At 43.6% G+C, this 15,686-nt stretch overlaps 1 protein-coding gene across 10 annotated transcripts in view; it reads right to left on the bottom strand.

The window, feature by feature from the left end:
* Positions 1-12,757, bottom strand: part of LOC146347205 (cytidine monophosphate-N-acetylneuraminic acid hydroxylase-like) — a 59,771-nt gene extending 47,014 nt beyond the window's left edge. For 6 of the 10 annotated variants that reach the window (XM_084850085.1, XM_084850089.1, XM_084850091.1 and 3 more), the window contains exons 1-2: positions 12,404-12,757; positions 9,364-10,105 (exon numbers count right to left, since the gene is read on the bottom strand). In XM_084850085.1, coding sequence (XP_084706211.1) covers positions 9,364-9,374 — 11 coding nt within the window. In that variant the 5' untranslated portion in view covers positions 9,375-10,105; positions 12,404-12,757. The other 4 variants (XM_084850087.1, XM_084850086.1, XM_084850092.1 and 1 more) reach the window with 4 other exon arrangements.
* Positions 12,758-15,686: the final 2,929 nt, after the last annotated feature.

Genomic DNA, 15,686 nt, shown 5'->3' with positions numbered 1-15,686 from the left:
TATGAATAAATAACAGTAACATAGTTTAACCTTGAGCCTGGGGGAGGCTTTCTGCTGCCAGATCAAGCTGAATTGGAATATCCTACGGTTTAAAATGAAATGATGATGTTTGCAGTTGCCTTTAAATACAGCAAGTTGAAGCACGCCCTTTCATAATAATAGCTTCACTCAGTATTGCGAACCATAAGGTGTGTCCTGTCTGCTTTTCTCCTGTTGAGCAGGAACATATGAAGTAGCCTAGAGTAGCTGAATGATCAGCCCTAGATCATTTTAATAGGTTGTCTTACAACATGCTTGAAGTATGGAACAATTTTCTTCTACCTCTGTATGAGGAACCGCGTCAGTGAACTTGGCAGGAGGCCTAAGGCAGCCTTGAAGTACTTATTCTGTATGAGATATAGAGATTGTAACTGAATAAGCTTGCCATAGTTCAATGCCATACAAAATGTAACCCTATACTTAGGAGAATAGCTGGAATGAACAGATTACCCCCTGCTCCTCCCCACAAGACATCTCGCTTTGCACGTACTGCTTTCAATTTTGAGCCGTGGTGACGTTTGTGCCACTTGTTACAGGATGAACAGAAAAGCCCCAGCTATTTACATTTGTTTAACTGGTTCAATTTTATTTCCTCCACTGACCAGCTGAAATAAACTGATCCTTACTAAAAGAAAAAATATTTGTTTTGGAAGCTAACTTTCAAATACTCAACCTACATTAAGGAATTAGATCCGTCACACACATATCCATTGAGAATGTAAATGCACGCAGACTATAGGGTATACAAAAACATTGCTACGTAATGACCAAGTATTTCATTAGGCAATGCCAACTTGTACAACCAGAAGGGATGCTGTTTCCCGAGTAAAGCTCTGAGACATAATACAGCGTTTTTGCTCTGCAAGGAATACATGTGTTTTTTGAAAGACTGTTCTTGAGCACTACATTTTACACACCCATACTCATGCAATTACCTGCTGTTAGACTATATATTATAATCAATCACTCTAGTAACTTTCAAGGATATATTCCTGTCTGTACATGATCAAACATCTATTTTATTTATCTGAGTTGTACCCTGCCTTTCTACCAAGAAAACGGCATTCCAGACAGCTGTACCACCCCTTCTCGCGAATGCATGCCTTTTTATCTGTACACAGCAACTGTTTTCATAGAAAAAGCAGCCCTCTGCCTCCAGTCATGGAAGTTAACTGTGCGATATCAACTGTGTGTGATATTGTCATTGCAACTGCCAACGGACATAGCTAGGGAGTCTTAACTGATGTTTTCTTAACATTAACTCTGCAAAAAACTATGTAGGAAATCTACATTTCATATGGCACTCACTGGATAACATATGCATTACACAAATAGCATAATATATCTGTAAATAGTTAGTGGTGTATGCTCCTTTAAGTGAAAGCTAATTCAGAGTATGAGCAAAAGCCTCTCTCATTAATATGCTACACACCAACATTAAGATAAGTTGTGGGAGACTAAAACATTTTGTACAGTGGTGACGCCTTCCAAATATTTTAACTATCTCAGCCAATTCGCTTTTGTATGAAGCTTTTTGTATTATGAACTAGCGCCAAATTAATTCATGCGTCTGTGCATGTCTGAGGGGACCTGACCCTGCCTTCTCCCCCATCTTACCTTGTCAATACTCTGTCGCCCCCAAGCCCATTTTCTCCTCAGTTGAGCTCACTTCTGGTACATGAAATTTTTTTTTAATCCTGCTTGCCTTCTGAGGGGTGAGACACCACCTGCACAGTACCTTTAAACTGTTTTCCCTTACCCTAGAAGAAATAGATTTAGAGGATGGTATGGTCCCAACAGCATTCCCTTCCATTTGTGTTAACTGAACCCCCAGATCCTATTCCCAGGCAATCTTGGCTCCGTTTGTTTTTTCCAGATTGAACTTCTGCCAATATTTTGTACAATTTGGAGACCAGGCCTTTCAATAATCAGTGCTTCTATTTGTGATAGCAGATGCATAATCTGTGCCCGAACATATGTGCTGGAGGTGGGGTGAATGATTTGGTCGACTGACAACCAAGGAGCTGCACTTAGGTGACCATGAATTAGGCTCCTGTTTTAGGGATAATTCCCTCAAATAGGTCTCCCCATCTATAGTTCATAACTGTCCCAATGCTCAAACTATTTTAATTTATCAACATTATTAAAAGGTGGGTGTTGCAAGAAAGGTGATGGAAAGGAAACTTTAAACTATTTTTTTCAGGTACATATGTTGCTGTTTAAGAAGGGATTCAATATCAGGTTTTGCTTTCTTAGCTTTGTCCCATACAATGGTAGTGCTCTAACTTTTCCTGTAGCTGGGTGACCCTTTTCCATGTTTACCCATGTTCTGTCTGTCCCCTGTGAGATTCATTAATTGTATGACTTGTCTAATTTGATATGCAGTGTAACAAAGTTGTAAATTTGGTATACCTAAGATCCCCCCCTTTTTTTACTGTCCTTGTATAAGATACTGTGACCCAGTCTTGCCTTTTTGTCTGAGTGAATAAAATTGTTTAATAACTGCTGCCATTAAAAAAAATTAATTGATCAGTTAAACTAACACGTAACACCTGAAATAAAAATGCTATTTTAGGTAAAATAGCATTTTAGTTGTTGTGACTTTTCTTAACCAAGGTAGCTTCACTTTGGACCAATTTGCGAGTGTTTTTACTATTTGTTTGTAAAGCGATTGATAATTACGTTTAGTGAGTTTATGTAAATTACTAGGTAACCATATCCCAGATACTTTATCAGTTCAGATGATATTGGTAGTTTGAATTGGTTTTTGCATTTTTTCCCTCTGCATTTAAATTAGGGGCTAAGATTTACTGTAATTTATCCAGACACCATGCCCTGTAGCCAGCAATGAAGGTATCTTTTCCAAATGTTGTTTAGGATTGGCTGAGATAATTGCAATATCATCTGCATACAAGTTCAAGCTGTTTTTCTGCCCATTTATTGTTACTGGGTAATAAGAGTTCTTATTCCCAAATTCATAAAAAAGTAGTAAATTGCAAATTCATTGTTATTTTGTTAATTTCAATAGATTGTCGTTCATTCCATTTTTTATTCAGTTTAGAAGATTCTCCACTTTTTTCTGGAATGCCTCTAATGACCTAATATCTAGTAGTAATTTTTTTTAAAGTTTCATATTGCTTCTTTAATGTACTCGCCATTTTGATACAGTACCCTGCTATTACTGCTTTCATAGAGTCCCAAATGGTAGTAATTCCTAAATTTGGTGGTGTTATTGTTCTTGAAATAATTTCTTATGTCTTGTCTTAACCATTCCTTGATGTTTTCCCTCTGTAACAGGAGAGGGTTTAATTTCCAGTAGTATGACTTTCATCGTGGTTGTCCCAAAGTAATGGTGTACATGGTGGGGGCATGATCGGAGACTGTTATAAGGCCAGTCTCTGCTTGTTTTAGCTTGGTGCCCAGATTTTGAGGGGATCTTCATGACAACAGAATGAGAAGCGCATTGGAAGATTACCCGGATTGTCATGGAATTGGCTTTGGTCCATCAGGGACATATGAAGCAAGAAAGGTCGAGCATACCGTACCTTTAAAATCCGGTTTTCAGGGGTCACACAGCACTTGAAAGGAACATAGTTCCAGGTGTGTGTGTGTGTGTGGGGGGGGAGTAGAACTGAACATCTTTAGACTGTCAGGAGCTGCTCAACCAGAGACTCTTGTTTGCCCTCCCCATGTCCAGGCACCCCCTGCTACTACATTATTATGAATGGAGAGCAACTAATTCCCAATTCTGAAAGCTCCCCCCTGCTACTACATTATTATGAATGGAGAGCAACTAATTCCCAATTCTGAAAGCTCCCCCCTGCTACTACATTATCCCCCCCTTTTCCCCAATGTGTGCACGTTTTGCCTTGAGAAGCCAAAATCCCAGATTCTGGAGTGCAGCATCTGAAGGCTTCCCATGAGAGCCCCCCAATTTCACCGTATGGAAATTTCACACCCTGCCATGGAATTATTGCTTCCAACCCTATTTTCTACACCCCCTTTCTCCTTTGCCTTCTCCCTGGTTGCAATAAGATGAGACGCTCCCATGATCTCGAATAATCACTACTGCAACTTGACATAACAGAGAAACTATAGAACATCAAAGAAGCACAGCATCGAGATAGCAATTTCATGGAGAAGCGAAAGAATGCTTTAGGGCGACTTACTAAAGTTTGCCTTTAACCCTTTAAATGCTTTAGCAATTTACCATGGCTCTGTATGCATTGAGATCTTTTAAAGATTCACTGTGGGGGAGCGAGATTTATTTCTTACTTATGAGTAAACATGCACAGAAGGTGGGAATATGGGAAAAACTACTTTGATTGGGGAAGCAAGAGGGAATGTGGCCTCCCACCCCCCTGACCATGTCACTGCCAGGTCACAGAGGCACAACCAGGATTTAATGAAGGAGGGACATGGCACACTGTGGCAAAACTGCCAGGGAGCCACTTTCAGTAATAATAATAATTTAAAAAGTCAGAATAAAAGGAGCTTCAGACAATGTGGCTTTTCAGGAAAGAAGCATCTGGTTGGCAAAGGATTGTGATGATGTCATCTGTCATGAAGGACCTCGGATTGCTGTAACTTCACACCAAATTGCTCATGAAGACACTTCCCAAGAGACTTAAAATAAAATCCAGTCTGGAGTATGACCTATGCCAGTGTGAGAAGAATGTAAAGTCCTTTCCCCCTGGATGAAGAATTCTCCATGTATCCAGGAGTAAATGCTCCTGAAAGGCTTTCACCAGTTTGCCAGTAAGCATGCCCCTAGCCAGCCTAGCTGTCCCACTTTCATCCAGTATCTGATTTGCAATCTCATTTAAGGCCTCGCCTACGATCAATTTGCCCTCTCTAAATTCCTCTATCGCCTCCAGTATTTCCTGGAAAAATTGCACCTGGTTTGAGTTGGGCCTGTAAATGGACCTAATTATAAACTTCTCTGGGCTTTTGTTTCCTGTTATTGCACTGTATCTACCCCGTGGGTCCTTCAGTATGTCTGTGACTTGACATTCAAAATGTTTTGTCAATGTGATAAGTACCCCCCTGGACTTTGAGGTACCCACTGCAGCATAGATCTGAACAATTTTTGCATATTGCAATAGTTTAGTGGCTGACCCCTTATGATGAGTCTCCTGCAATAAGATTATATCCAGCCAATGCTTTCTTAAAAGCATTTCATATACACCTTCACTTAACTACTGACCCTAATCCTTTCAGGTTAAATGATTACTTTGTGATCTGTCATATATTAACCCATAACTTCATCTCTATGATCTGGCTGACGGAATACCTAATATCTAGGGTCCCTCTACCCCTTTTCTGCTTTCTCTGATCCAACTACCTTAAGTACTTTAAGACCTGTTTCTAAAGAACAAAACCATAACAATAACCCTGTCACACCAATCCACACCAGCCCTCCCCCTCCCCGAGGAAGGAGCCTGGACCACAGCCTAAGACTGGCAGTAAGTTGGGGGGTTTCCATGACAATGGAAGGAGAAGTGATTCCTTTTTTAAAAAGAAATCAGCTTTGCTGTGCTTTGGTCCATGCAGGGCTCCATGAGCGACTGCTCTGCACCAGTAAAAATTGCTTCACAGAACATACTTCCAAGTGGGGGAGGGGAGTTGGAGTGAATGTCATCTGACTGGCAGGGGCTGTTCAACCAATAAGAGAGGCCTTCCCCCCCCCCTGGTTCTCCCCATCTTTCTCCTTTTCCCTGAAGCTCTGGGTGCACCTGCATTTCAGGAACAAGGCTCAATGAGCACAATGGGAGTTACTTCCAAGTAGACACACATATGCTTGTGCTGGGAAAGACAGGGGGGTAGGAAACAGGGATGGGAAATCAGCCCCCTTTCTAGCCCAGTGCTGCACAGGATCTCTACAACAAAGGTGTGAAGTAGTTACTTCCTAAGGCAATAAACCAAACAATGGAGAATTGGAGCCTTGAGATTGTGCTTTACAGCCTTTAGGGACTTTGTGCTTTCAACTGTGCCATTTCAATTGAGGGGGATCTCTGTAAATTCTGATGTGGACATTCAGGGGACGAGCCTCATTGAGCACAATGGGAGTTACTTCTGAGTAGACACTAATTGGTTTGTGCTGGGAAACACAGGGGAGGGAGACAGGAAACACCCCTTGATCGGGGTCATAGTGAAAAGCACACCCCTGGGTAGGGCTAGCATACCCAAGGTAAATGCGGGGGGGGGGGAGGCGGTTAGGGCACACAACAACTATACCACTGAGAACCCAATTTAAGGAAAAGACTCTGACTTTAAGTACTCTCAGAAAATCCGTTTTTTCCGTGATAAGCTCCAGGGTGGCTGCTGGATAGCCATAACGTCCTGTATTCCTACTGACCTCCAAACGCAGCCAGCTCAGAGTAAATCGCTTGTGGAGAAACCCCCTTGGTGAGAGTAACTGGGGGAATAACGTGGCAAGCCAAGCTGAGCTAAAACTACTCCCTCTACCAGCACTCTGTGTATTGTTCTTGTCAACTTCAAACAGAAGAATATCTTTCAACATTCTTAATTAGGAAACAAAAACTCTGTTAACTACTTTGATTTAGGTTCTTTTTATCTTGTAAATAATGCTGGAATAAACTATTCTGAATCAGTTCATCTGAAAGAGGGGATCTAATGGAGAATTAACCTCTTACTGCACTGTTTGAGATGAGTTATTCGTCTCAAATAATTTCACTTGTTTTCTTGGTAACTGAATGGCCTTGACTTAAATCAAAGATCCTATTTCAAGGAAGAAAGTATAAGGATTATACAGCAGAATGAAAGCACGTCAAAACTTGCCCTGCAACTGCTGTGGCAATTCTGCCCTGCCCTATCTTCTGGCAGATGCAAACTTTTATCAGTTATCAAGAGTTCCCAATTTGTCAATAAAGGCTGCAGTAAAAATCGTAAAGATGTGCTTCCCGTACTGCTGCAAGCACATCTGTAAAATAATTCAAATAAGATAATGTTCTTCAAGGACTTCTGTGGCCATCGACTGAAAGCTAAATAAGTGCTCAGTACATTTTACTCCCTGAAGTGGGGCTCAAATCTCAAGGAGGTAAACAAACCGTTTCCTCAAAAATATGAATAAATAACAGTAACATAGTTTAACCTTGAGCCTGGGGGAGGCTTTCTGCTGCCAGATCAAGCTGAATTGGAATATCCTACGGTTTAAAATGAAATGATGATGTTTGCAGTTGCCTTTAAATACAGCAAGTTGAAGCACGCCCTTTCATAATAATAGCTTCACTCAGTATTGCGAACCATAAGGTGTGTCCTGTCTGCTTTTCTCCTGTTGAGCAGGAACATATGAAGTAGCCTAGAGTAGCTGAATGATCAGCCCTAGATCATTTTAATAGGTTGTCTTACAACATGCTTGAAGTATGGAACAATTTTCTTCTACCTCTGTATGAGGAACCGCGTCAGTGAACTTGGCAGGAGGCCTAAGGCAGCCTTGAAGTACTTATTCTGTATGAGATATAGAGATTGTAACTGAATAAGCTTGCCATAGTTCAATGCCATACAAAATGTAACCCTATACTTAGGAGAATAGCTGGAATGAACAGATTACCCCCTGCTCCTCCCCACAAGACATCTCGCTTTGCACGTACTGCTTTCAATTTTGAGCCGTGGTGACGTTTGTGCCACTTGTTACAGGATGAACAGAAAAGCCCCAGCTATTTACATTTGTTTAACTGGTTCAATTTTATTTCCTCCACTGACCAGCTGAAATAAACTGATCCTTACTAAAAGAAAAAATATTTGTTTTGGAAGCTAACTTTCAAATACTCAACCTACATTAAGGAATTAGATCCGTCACACACATATCCATTGAGAATGTAAATTCACGCAGACTATAGGGTATACAAAAACATTGCTACGTAATGACCAAGTATTTCATTAGGCAATGCCAACTTGTACAACCAGAAGGGATGCTGTTTCCCGAGTAAAGCTCTGAGACATAATACAGCGTTTTTGCTCTGCAAGGAATACATGTGTTTTTTGAAAGACTGTTCTTGAGCACTACATTTTACACACCCATACTCATGCAATTACCTGCTGTTAGACTATATATTATAATCAATCACTCTAGTAACTTTCAAGGATATATTCCTGTCTGTACATGATCAAACATCTATTTTATTTATCTGAGTTGTACCCTGCCTTTCTACCAAGAAAACGGCATTCCAGACAGCTGTACCACCCCTTCTCGCGAATGCATGCCTTTTTATCTGTACACAGCAACTGTTTTCATAGAAAAAGCAGCCCTCTGCCTCCAGTCATGGAAGTTAACTGTGCGATATCAACTGTGTGTGATATTGTCATTGCAACTGCCAACGGACATAGCTAGGGAGTCTTAACTGATGTTTTCTTAACATTAACTCTGCAAAAAACTATGTAGGAAATCTACATTTCATATGGCACTCACTGGATAACATATGCATTACACAAATAGCATAATATATCTGTAAATAGTTAGTGGTGTATGCTCCTTTAAGTGAAAGCTAATTCAGAGTATGAGCAAAAGCCTCTCTCATTAATATGCTACACACCAACATTAAGATAAGTTGTGGGAGACTAAAACATTTTGTACAGTGGTGACGCCTTCCAAATATTTTAACTATCTCAGCCAATTCGCTTTTGTATGAAGCTTTTTGTATTATGAACTAGCGCCAAATTAATTCATGCGTCTGTGCATGTCTGAGGGGACCTGACTCTGCCTTCTCCCCCATCTTACCTTGTCAATACTCTGTCGTCGCCAAGCCCATTTTCTCCTCAGCTGAGCTCACTTCTGGTACATTACCAACAGAGTGTAATGCAAGAAAGTGGAGGAAGGGGTGAGTGTCACTCCCCTCACCCACACACTCCATGTTATGTGAAAAATGGACTCCCCCATCCCATGTCTTAGATGTGAAAAGGGCACATATAAAGAACAGAACCACAAATGTTGCTGCCCCATCATATCTAGTTTGGCTCTGAGTTACTAATAATGTTGATATCCTTACAACTTTCAGAACCATTTTTAATACTGAAATCATCTAGTTCCTAAGAACCAGAGCCCTAACAAAGTTTTATTTTGCCACTCCCCACCCCCACACCATGATTTGCTTTTAGCATTATTTCCAGTTTAGACATGAGAGTGAAAAATGGTGCTTTCGGAAAATTCTCTAGAAGTGAAGTTATAAAAGTTACCTTGCATACTTCACAATTTCCTAATTGTGGAAACACATACACAATATAATTTCCTGATTACTCCGCATATCTCTTGTATGCTTTAAAATGCTTTAATATGTAGAAGAAAAATGAATATATAAATCTTACCTTTTTTCCATGATAGATTAGAAGATAGAGGAGAGAAATTATGTTGAATTCCCAGCAATAAAAATATAGTCATTAACTTGTATTCTGTCTCAAAAAGGTAGGTTGGTTCTGGAATACGGATTTGTAAATTACCGCTGGACTGACACTGTGGCAACTACAGGTTTGGAGTGTTTTACCATAACTATAGGAAAGTGCAAAGACTGAGAATGTGTTGCTAGAAAAGCATCCGCTTTGAATGGGAACAGCCACAGCGGTTGGAAGGGACAATGGTGAACATCCAGGAAAAAACTGAAACGAAGAGGTGAAGTGTTACTACATATATGGTGAGACTGATAAAAACTGTGAAGATCACAGGCGTGGCTGAAAAAAATTGGCTGCTGTCCATACCATCCATGGCAACTGGTACTAAGAAATGAAGTGGAGGTAAGTTCCCTGGCCTATGGAAAACTACAGAGTTAAAAGTGCGTGGGAAGCACTTGTGCACAACAGTTCACACAACGTGCATTGGCACAAGCTATGGTCATTTCAGTTAAATCTATTACTGTGAGAATGCTTGAAACCATGAGGCTAGACCACTCACGGTTTATTTCCTCTTTTACATAATTAGAGCTACCTTTGTTTCCAATATGCTGATACGGATCTTCTGCTATGAATCCCCACTGACGCTTCACCAGTCCAGCATGGATCTGCTCCCAGGCTGTAGTTATCATCCTCGGACTCTGCCTCCCGATCATCACCTTTTCTAACAGAGATTGAAAAATATCAGAGAACCATCTCATTGCATCTCTGAAGTAGGCAATGGTTCCTGCTGAGAAGCCGTTTTTAAACATCCCCAGGGCAGAAAAGAGCTTTCCACAGAAATCAATGAAAAAACCCAAGGTTTTAACATAGCTACGACTGGGCACCAGTGTGCCCATCCCCAAAGAAGGGCCAAACCAGATGCACACAAATTTACTGCACACACGGTCGCTGGTTCACCTGTAAAGTGGAGGAAGGGGTTTAACGTTTAACCTAAAAAGGAATACAAGGGGGTGGAAGTCCCTGCCCGCACTCCTTGGCTTTAAGATGTTTTCTCCATACCAGCTCACTTTGGGTGCTGGAGCCAGGCAGGAAAAAAAACATCTTAAAAGCAGCAGAGCACTGGGAGGTAAAGGTAGATTTTTTTCCTCCCCTGAGGTCATGCAATGGGGATTTCTCCAATCAGTGTCAGTCCTATAATTATATCAATTACATATTCAATGGACCGAGGAACAAGAGTTGCTGTAGCTGTTACGTTTTCTTGAAAATGTAGTGTAGTGTTTGTCCAGCAAGGATGGAGACTGAAAATGCCTGACTGTGTTAGAAAAAGAGACTCCGTAACTGTTGGTGTCTCAAGTTACATAAAAGCCCGAGTGGCGAAAAAATGTAGGCAGAGCAAAAAGAAAATCATACTGACGTGCTCATGACTAACAGTTTGGTAAGCTGATACTGACTGTTTATTGGCTATTGACTTGTTGAGCCGATGTACTAACTGTTTCATTGGTTACTGGTAAGAACAATAGAAGCAATATGGTATAAAAGGCTTTTGCACACGTGTCTCAAGGTCCAGACTGCTCTGCACCCGTTTTGCAAAACGTTTCAATAAAATAGTGTTGGATCCACTGCTGCCTGCCTGGCATCCTTTCCTTCTAAACCGAAAGCAAGGACTATTTTTATCTAACAACTGGAAATTGGCTGACTGGAATACAATATCACCATTCTGTTCCTCCATCGACTGCTGAGCGATCTGCACGTATTAAGCTGGATTTTCTCCCTCCTCCCCGCACTGCCTTTTTTAATAGCTCTGCTGTCACCTGCCAGGCGCTAAAATCCTGCAAAGGCTTCCAGGTGAAAAAGTTGCTTTTTTCTTCCCACTATTGGCCCTTCCAGCCTGGACCCTCCTTGTGTCTCTCCTGCGTTTCTTGATCAATCTGCCATTTAATAGGCCACAAAAATCTTGCTTCAGTACAACAGGCCTTTTGAAGATGAGAACCTTATAGTCATAATTTGGGTGGGAAGTGTGGGGCACTGAGGAACTCTCTCCCCCCCCCTTAATATCTAGGGACCATGGAGAGAATGGACTGGAGGCAGGAGACAGCAGCCAAGGATCTAACTGGAAAGGGAGTTCTTGGGCAGTGTGTACTCTAATGTGTGTGTTTGGGGTCCTGATAGCCTATCATTTTGCAGAGGAAAAAAGCAGATAGAAGCAAAGAAGGAAGGCTGTCTATTAACTGTGGGGAGAGGGAGGTGGTGGGTGGATGAATGTTCCTTGTACTTGCTGGTTCAATCCTGGGGGGGGGGGAATCATTTTAGGGCATTTCAGTTAGCACCCCAAAAAGGTACCAGACTTGGAGTGATTTCTTTTTTATCCCCTAAAAAGGGAGGTGCCATCTGCCCTGGAATCTTTGCCTTTTAACTCTAAGACTGTGAGCACATGCTTTACTTGTTGATGATGAGGGATGCTTAGACGCCGACTTCACCATTACTGCACATATTACAAGATATGTACTGTTCTGTGTGTTTGCTTAACCTTCCACAACCTGGTGCCCTCCAAATGTGTTGGGCTACAACTTGGATCAACCCCAGCCAGCAAATCCAGGTTTGCACTCGTCAGTCAATTTTAAAGTACTCTTTAAGACAGGGGTGCAGAACTTCTTTCACCCTGAGGGCAAAGTTCAATTTCAGAGAAGCTCTGGGCAGCTGCATTCCAGTGTTGGGAGGGACCAAAGGCAAAAGGGAGCCTTGGGAGAGGCATTCAACCTTTTAGAAGGGGGGGGGGTAACTGTACAAAAACTGGGTAACCACCAAACCATCAGTGGTCAGGGAAAAGGGATGGGGCCAGGGGAAGAGGGTGGGGCCATCTGGGGAACCCCAGAGGGCTGGATTGGGACCCCAGAGGGCCAAATTTAGCCCCAGGTCTGAGGTTCTGCTTTATGACAAATATAATGGCTAGAGCAATACATATTTTTTTTTCTATAGTTATTGACTGAGTGACTGTTGACAAATCGAGTTTCCTGCTTACCGGGGAGCCACCATTGCGGGTGCACACAGGTCCTGTGGCGGGAAAGGAAGGGAGCTGTGCAGCAGCAGCAGTGCCTCCCTGCAGCCCGATGGTGCCCGAGCCAATCAAAAGGCCGACTGGCTCGGCTGGGGTGTGGCTATGAGAAGACGCTCCACATGGGAACAGGAAACAGTGGCAGGCAGTTCCCTCTCTGGTCTGCCTGGCTCATGAAAGAGCAGGGCCTCATGTGTTGGCTGGCGCCATTGCTGTTGCTGGCTTCAGAGGAGACCAGGCAGAGATGGAAGAACAAGCAGAGGCAAAGACTGTAGCAGGGAAGCCCAGCTAGCAGCGGCAGAAGACCAGCAAGCAGCTGAGCTCCAGCAAAGGCAGAAGCTGGGAAGGAGCAGCGGCAACAACGGCAACAATAAAGGTCCAATCTTGTGCTGTTGTTTGCTCCTGGTGGCCTAGGTAGGTTGGTAATGTGGTAGCATGGCTGTGGAATCTGGGATGGGGGGGGAGAAGCATGTTCCCTCCCCCCATGGGGAGTTTGGAACTGCAAGGGGAAACATGTTGGTGGTGGCCTGGGGGGTGGCAGGGAGGCAGCTTCCCCTCACACACACACTGGGGGAGGAAGCGAGCGGCAGCAGTTTGACTGGGCAGAGGGAGGGAACATGCTTCTCCCCCTCCCCTGGGGGATGGCAATTGTGAGGGAATGGTGGCAACGTGAGATTTCTGTAACATTCCCATCAATGTTATAGGGCAAGGTACAGGGCAAGGAGAGCAGGGCTTGAGGGCAAGGCAGAAGTTACTCAACAGGCCCACAGAGCTCAGAAAAGAGAGAGGGCTAACACGGCACTTCCCTCCATGGTCAGGAGGGGACTTGGCTCAGGTTAAGAGCGCACGCCTTGTGGCTAAGACCCAGGCCCCATCCTCAAAGGCAAGCAAGGAAGAATATTCCTTTAGAGGTGGTGAATAGAACTGGATGCAGTATTTCTAGTGTCGTTGCCCCAAAAGGCTGAATAAATAGGTGTGGAATGTCCCATTGAAAGCAACATTACTTACGTTTGCTGTAGCTCATTTGTTCTATGAATTTCATGGCTGCCTTCAGTCTGTGTGAGGCTCGGGGGGACAGACCTTTTGAGTAAGACCCAGCCCCCAACCTTAAAGGGCCCAGTCTCTACAACCAGCCCCTACCCGCCCGCCAACATAATTTCAGAAAGGGCACAATCAAGTAGAGGCTATGGTGTGCGTGTGCGCACGCACGCACATATACAGACATAACGGACAAGGCAACCAAATTTGATAAAGAAATACATTAATTAATTGATTAAGGGCAAGGGGAATGTAAAGAAGGAAAGCATAGGGCAATATGGGCTAGGTAGGACATTTATGGCTCAAGCCCAGCTCCACCCAGAAGGTACCCTGGAGGCATAACAACATGCAGGTAATGGTAATAATGATGATGATACTAATAATGAAACAGGGAATTAATAATAATGAATGCATAAATAAAATGAACATGAGTAGGCATAATGGTGTGCACATGCCAGGGAACAGTACATGAGGGCAATACGTGTTTGCATGCAGCAGAACCCAGGTCCATCTCCATTCACCCCCACTCCTACCCCCCGCAAAAAAGAGGCATGAAGCAGGGTCAGGGGATAGGAACTGCCCAAGGGACAAACGGCAAAGGTGAGGGCACAGGTCACTCATGTTGTTTTCTCTCTTAGTATTTATTCCACAGAATGCCACCAAAGAAAGCAAGCTTGGAGGGGGGGGCTAGAGTGGCACCACACTCTCTGCCTCACACCAGGGGCATAAGCAGCAGGAGGCCCAGCTCCAAGCCCCCAGTGGCAGTGAACCCAAAGAGGGGCAGGGGGAGCAGGGTTCGTAATAATGTGGAGGGACAGGAAAACAGTACACTGATGGAAGGCCTAACACAGGTACTGAATTGTTTCAATGAGCACACGGAACACGTGGCAACATCCATTCCAAGAGTTCCTACCAATCAGCCCACAAGGACAACGCGGCCTTCTGCACCATGCAGTGCAACAGTACAGCCCTGTGTGAATAGGCCCGGGGCGGTGTGGGTGTGGGTGGGCGGCTCCAGGGAACAGCAGGAGATTCAAGTGTGGAGGAGGATCACACCACCTCCAGGGTGGGCAGGGCCAAGGCCAGGAAAACCTGGAAGAGTTGAAAAGACAAGAGAGTACCCAAGAAGCACAGAGGGGAGACAGACAGCAGGGGAATATCAGGTGTGTCCTCCAGGGATTACTGGGCAGTGGGAGTTCATACCCCTAACCTCCCCGGGTGGGCATTGTGCCACAGGGCAAAGAATGCAAGGGAAAAGGGAAAGCCTGGGGAGGTGTGGGCAACAGGAGAGAGCAGCTCAGATGAAGAGTCCATCACCCCTACATACGGGGACAATGAAGATTCCCCCCCCCCCCCGCATTCACCTCTCACGAAAGGTGAGGGAACATATCTTGGATGGGGATTATCTAGATATGTTCTCGCTGTTAAAACCAGAGATGGAGGAAGGGAAAGGTGAGACAAAAGGGAAGACGGGCAACAAGGGAAGGAGGAGAGATGACGTGGAGAGGTTGTTCTTTAACTGGCTTGCAGGCTACAGTATAAAGGGTATGGCACTTAATTAATCATTAGTGCACAGTGCTGAGGGCTCAAGCATTAGCGGGTGACAGTGCAACCATTGAATATGACCAGAAGAGCATCCCACAACCCCAAGGCCTGGTGGGACCACCTAAACAATAAATTATGGCTATTGATAGTGGGACCGCACATAAGGGATAGGCCAGAGTCCTTTCTTCAAGTCAGGCCCCAGTCCAAACAAGATGCCCTTCGTAAGGTGTGCTGATTGAGTTCAATCAGGGCAAGTGTCAAACAGCACAGTGCAAATTCCACCATGACTGCAAAATCTGCTTGAGCTGACTGAACCTGCCAGATTTCAGACAGTTAGGTCCAGTGGCTTTTGGGCTAGCCATGCATAAAGTTTCCATTTCTCAAAGACTAAAAAAGTAAAAACTGTCAAGCCACACAGGGGATTAGAGATCTTAACCAGAAGGTATTTAAGGTGACCATTAGGAGGTCACTATCCCTAATCTCTGGTGTAGGGTTGTTGTTTTTTTGAGGTACAAAAAACCTCTCTCCCATTACTTTTCTGCTCTTACATGCTCACTGTTGGGAGCTTGCTTGCAATTAAATTTTGAAGAGGAAGATGGAAGGGAAGAAAGAGTTCCATGTGAAATACTGGTATTTCACACAGCATCTGATTTCACTGCCCCAAACG

This window comes from Heloderma suspectum, chromosome 4 (assembly GCF_057233095.1).
Source record: "Heloderma suspectum isolate Gila_16-S chromosome 4, 16-S_ref, whole genome shotgun sequence".
Taxonomy (NCBI): Eukaryota; Metazoa; Chordata; class Lepidosauria; order Squamata; family Helodermatidae; genus Heloderma; species Heloderma suspectum.
This window is presented reverse-complemented; position numbering and strand designations above follow the sequence as displayed.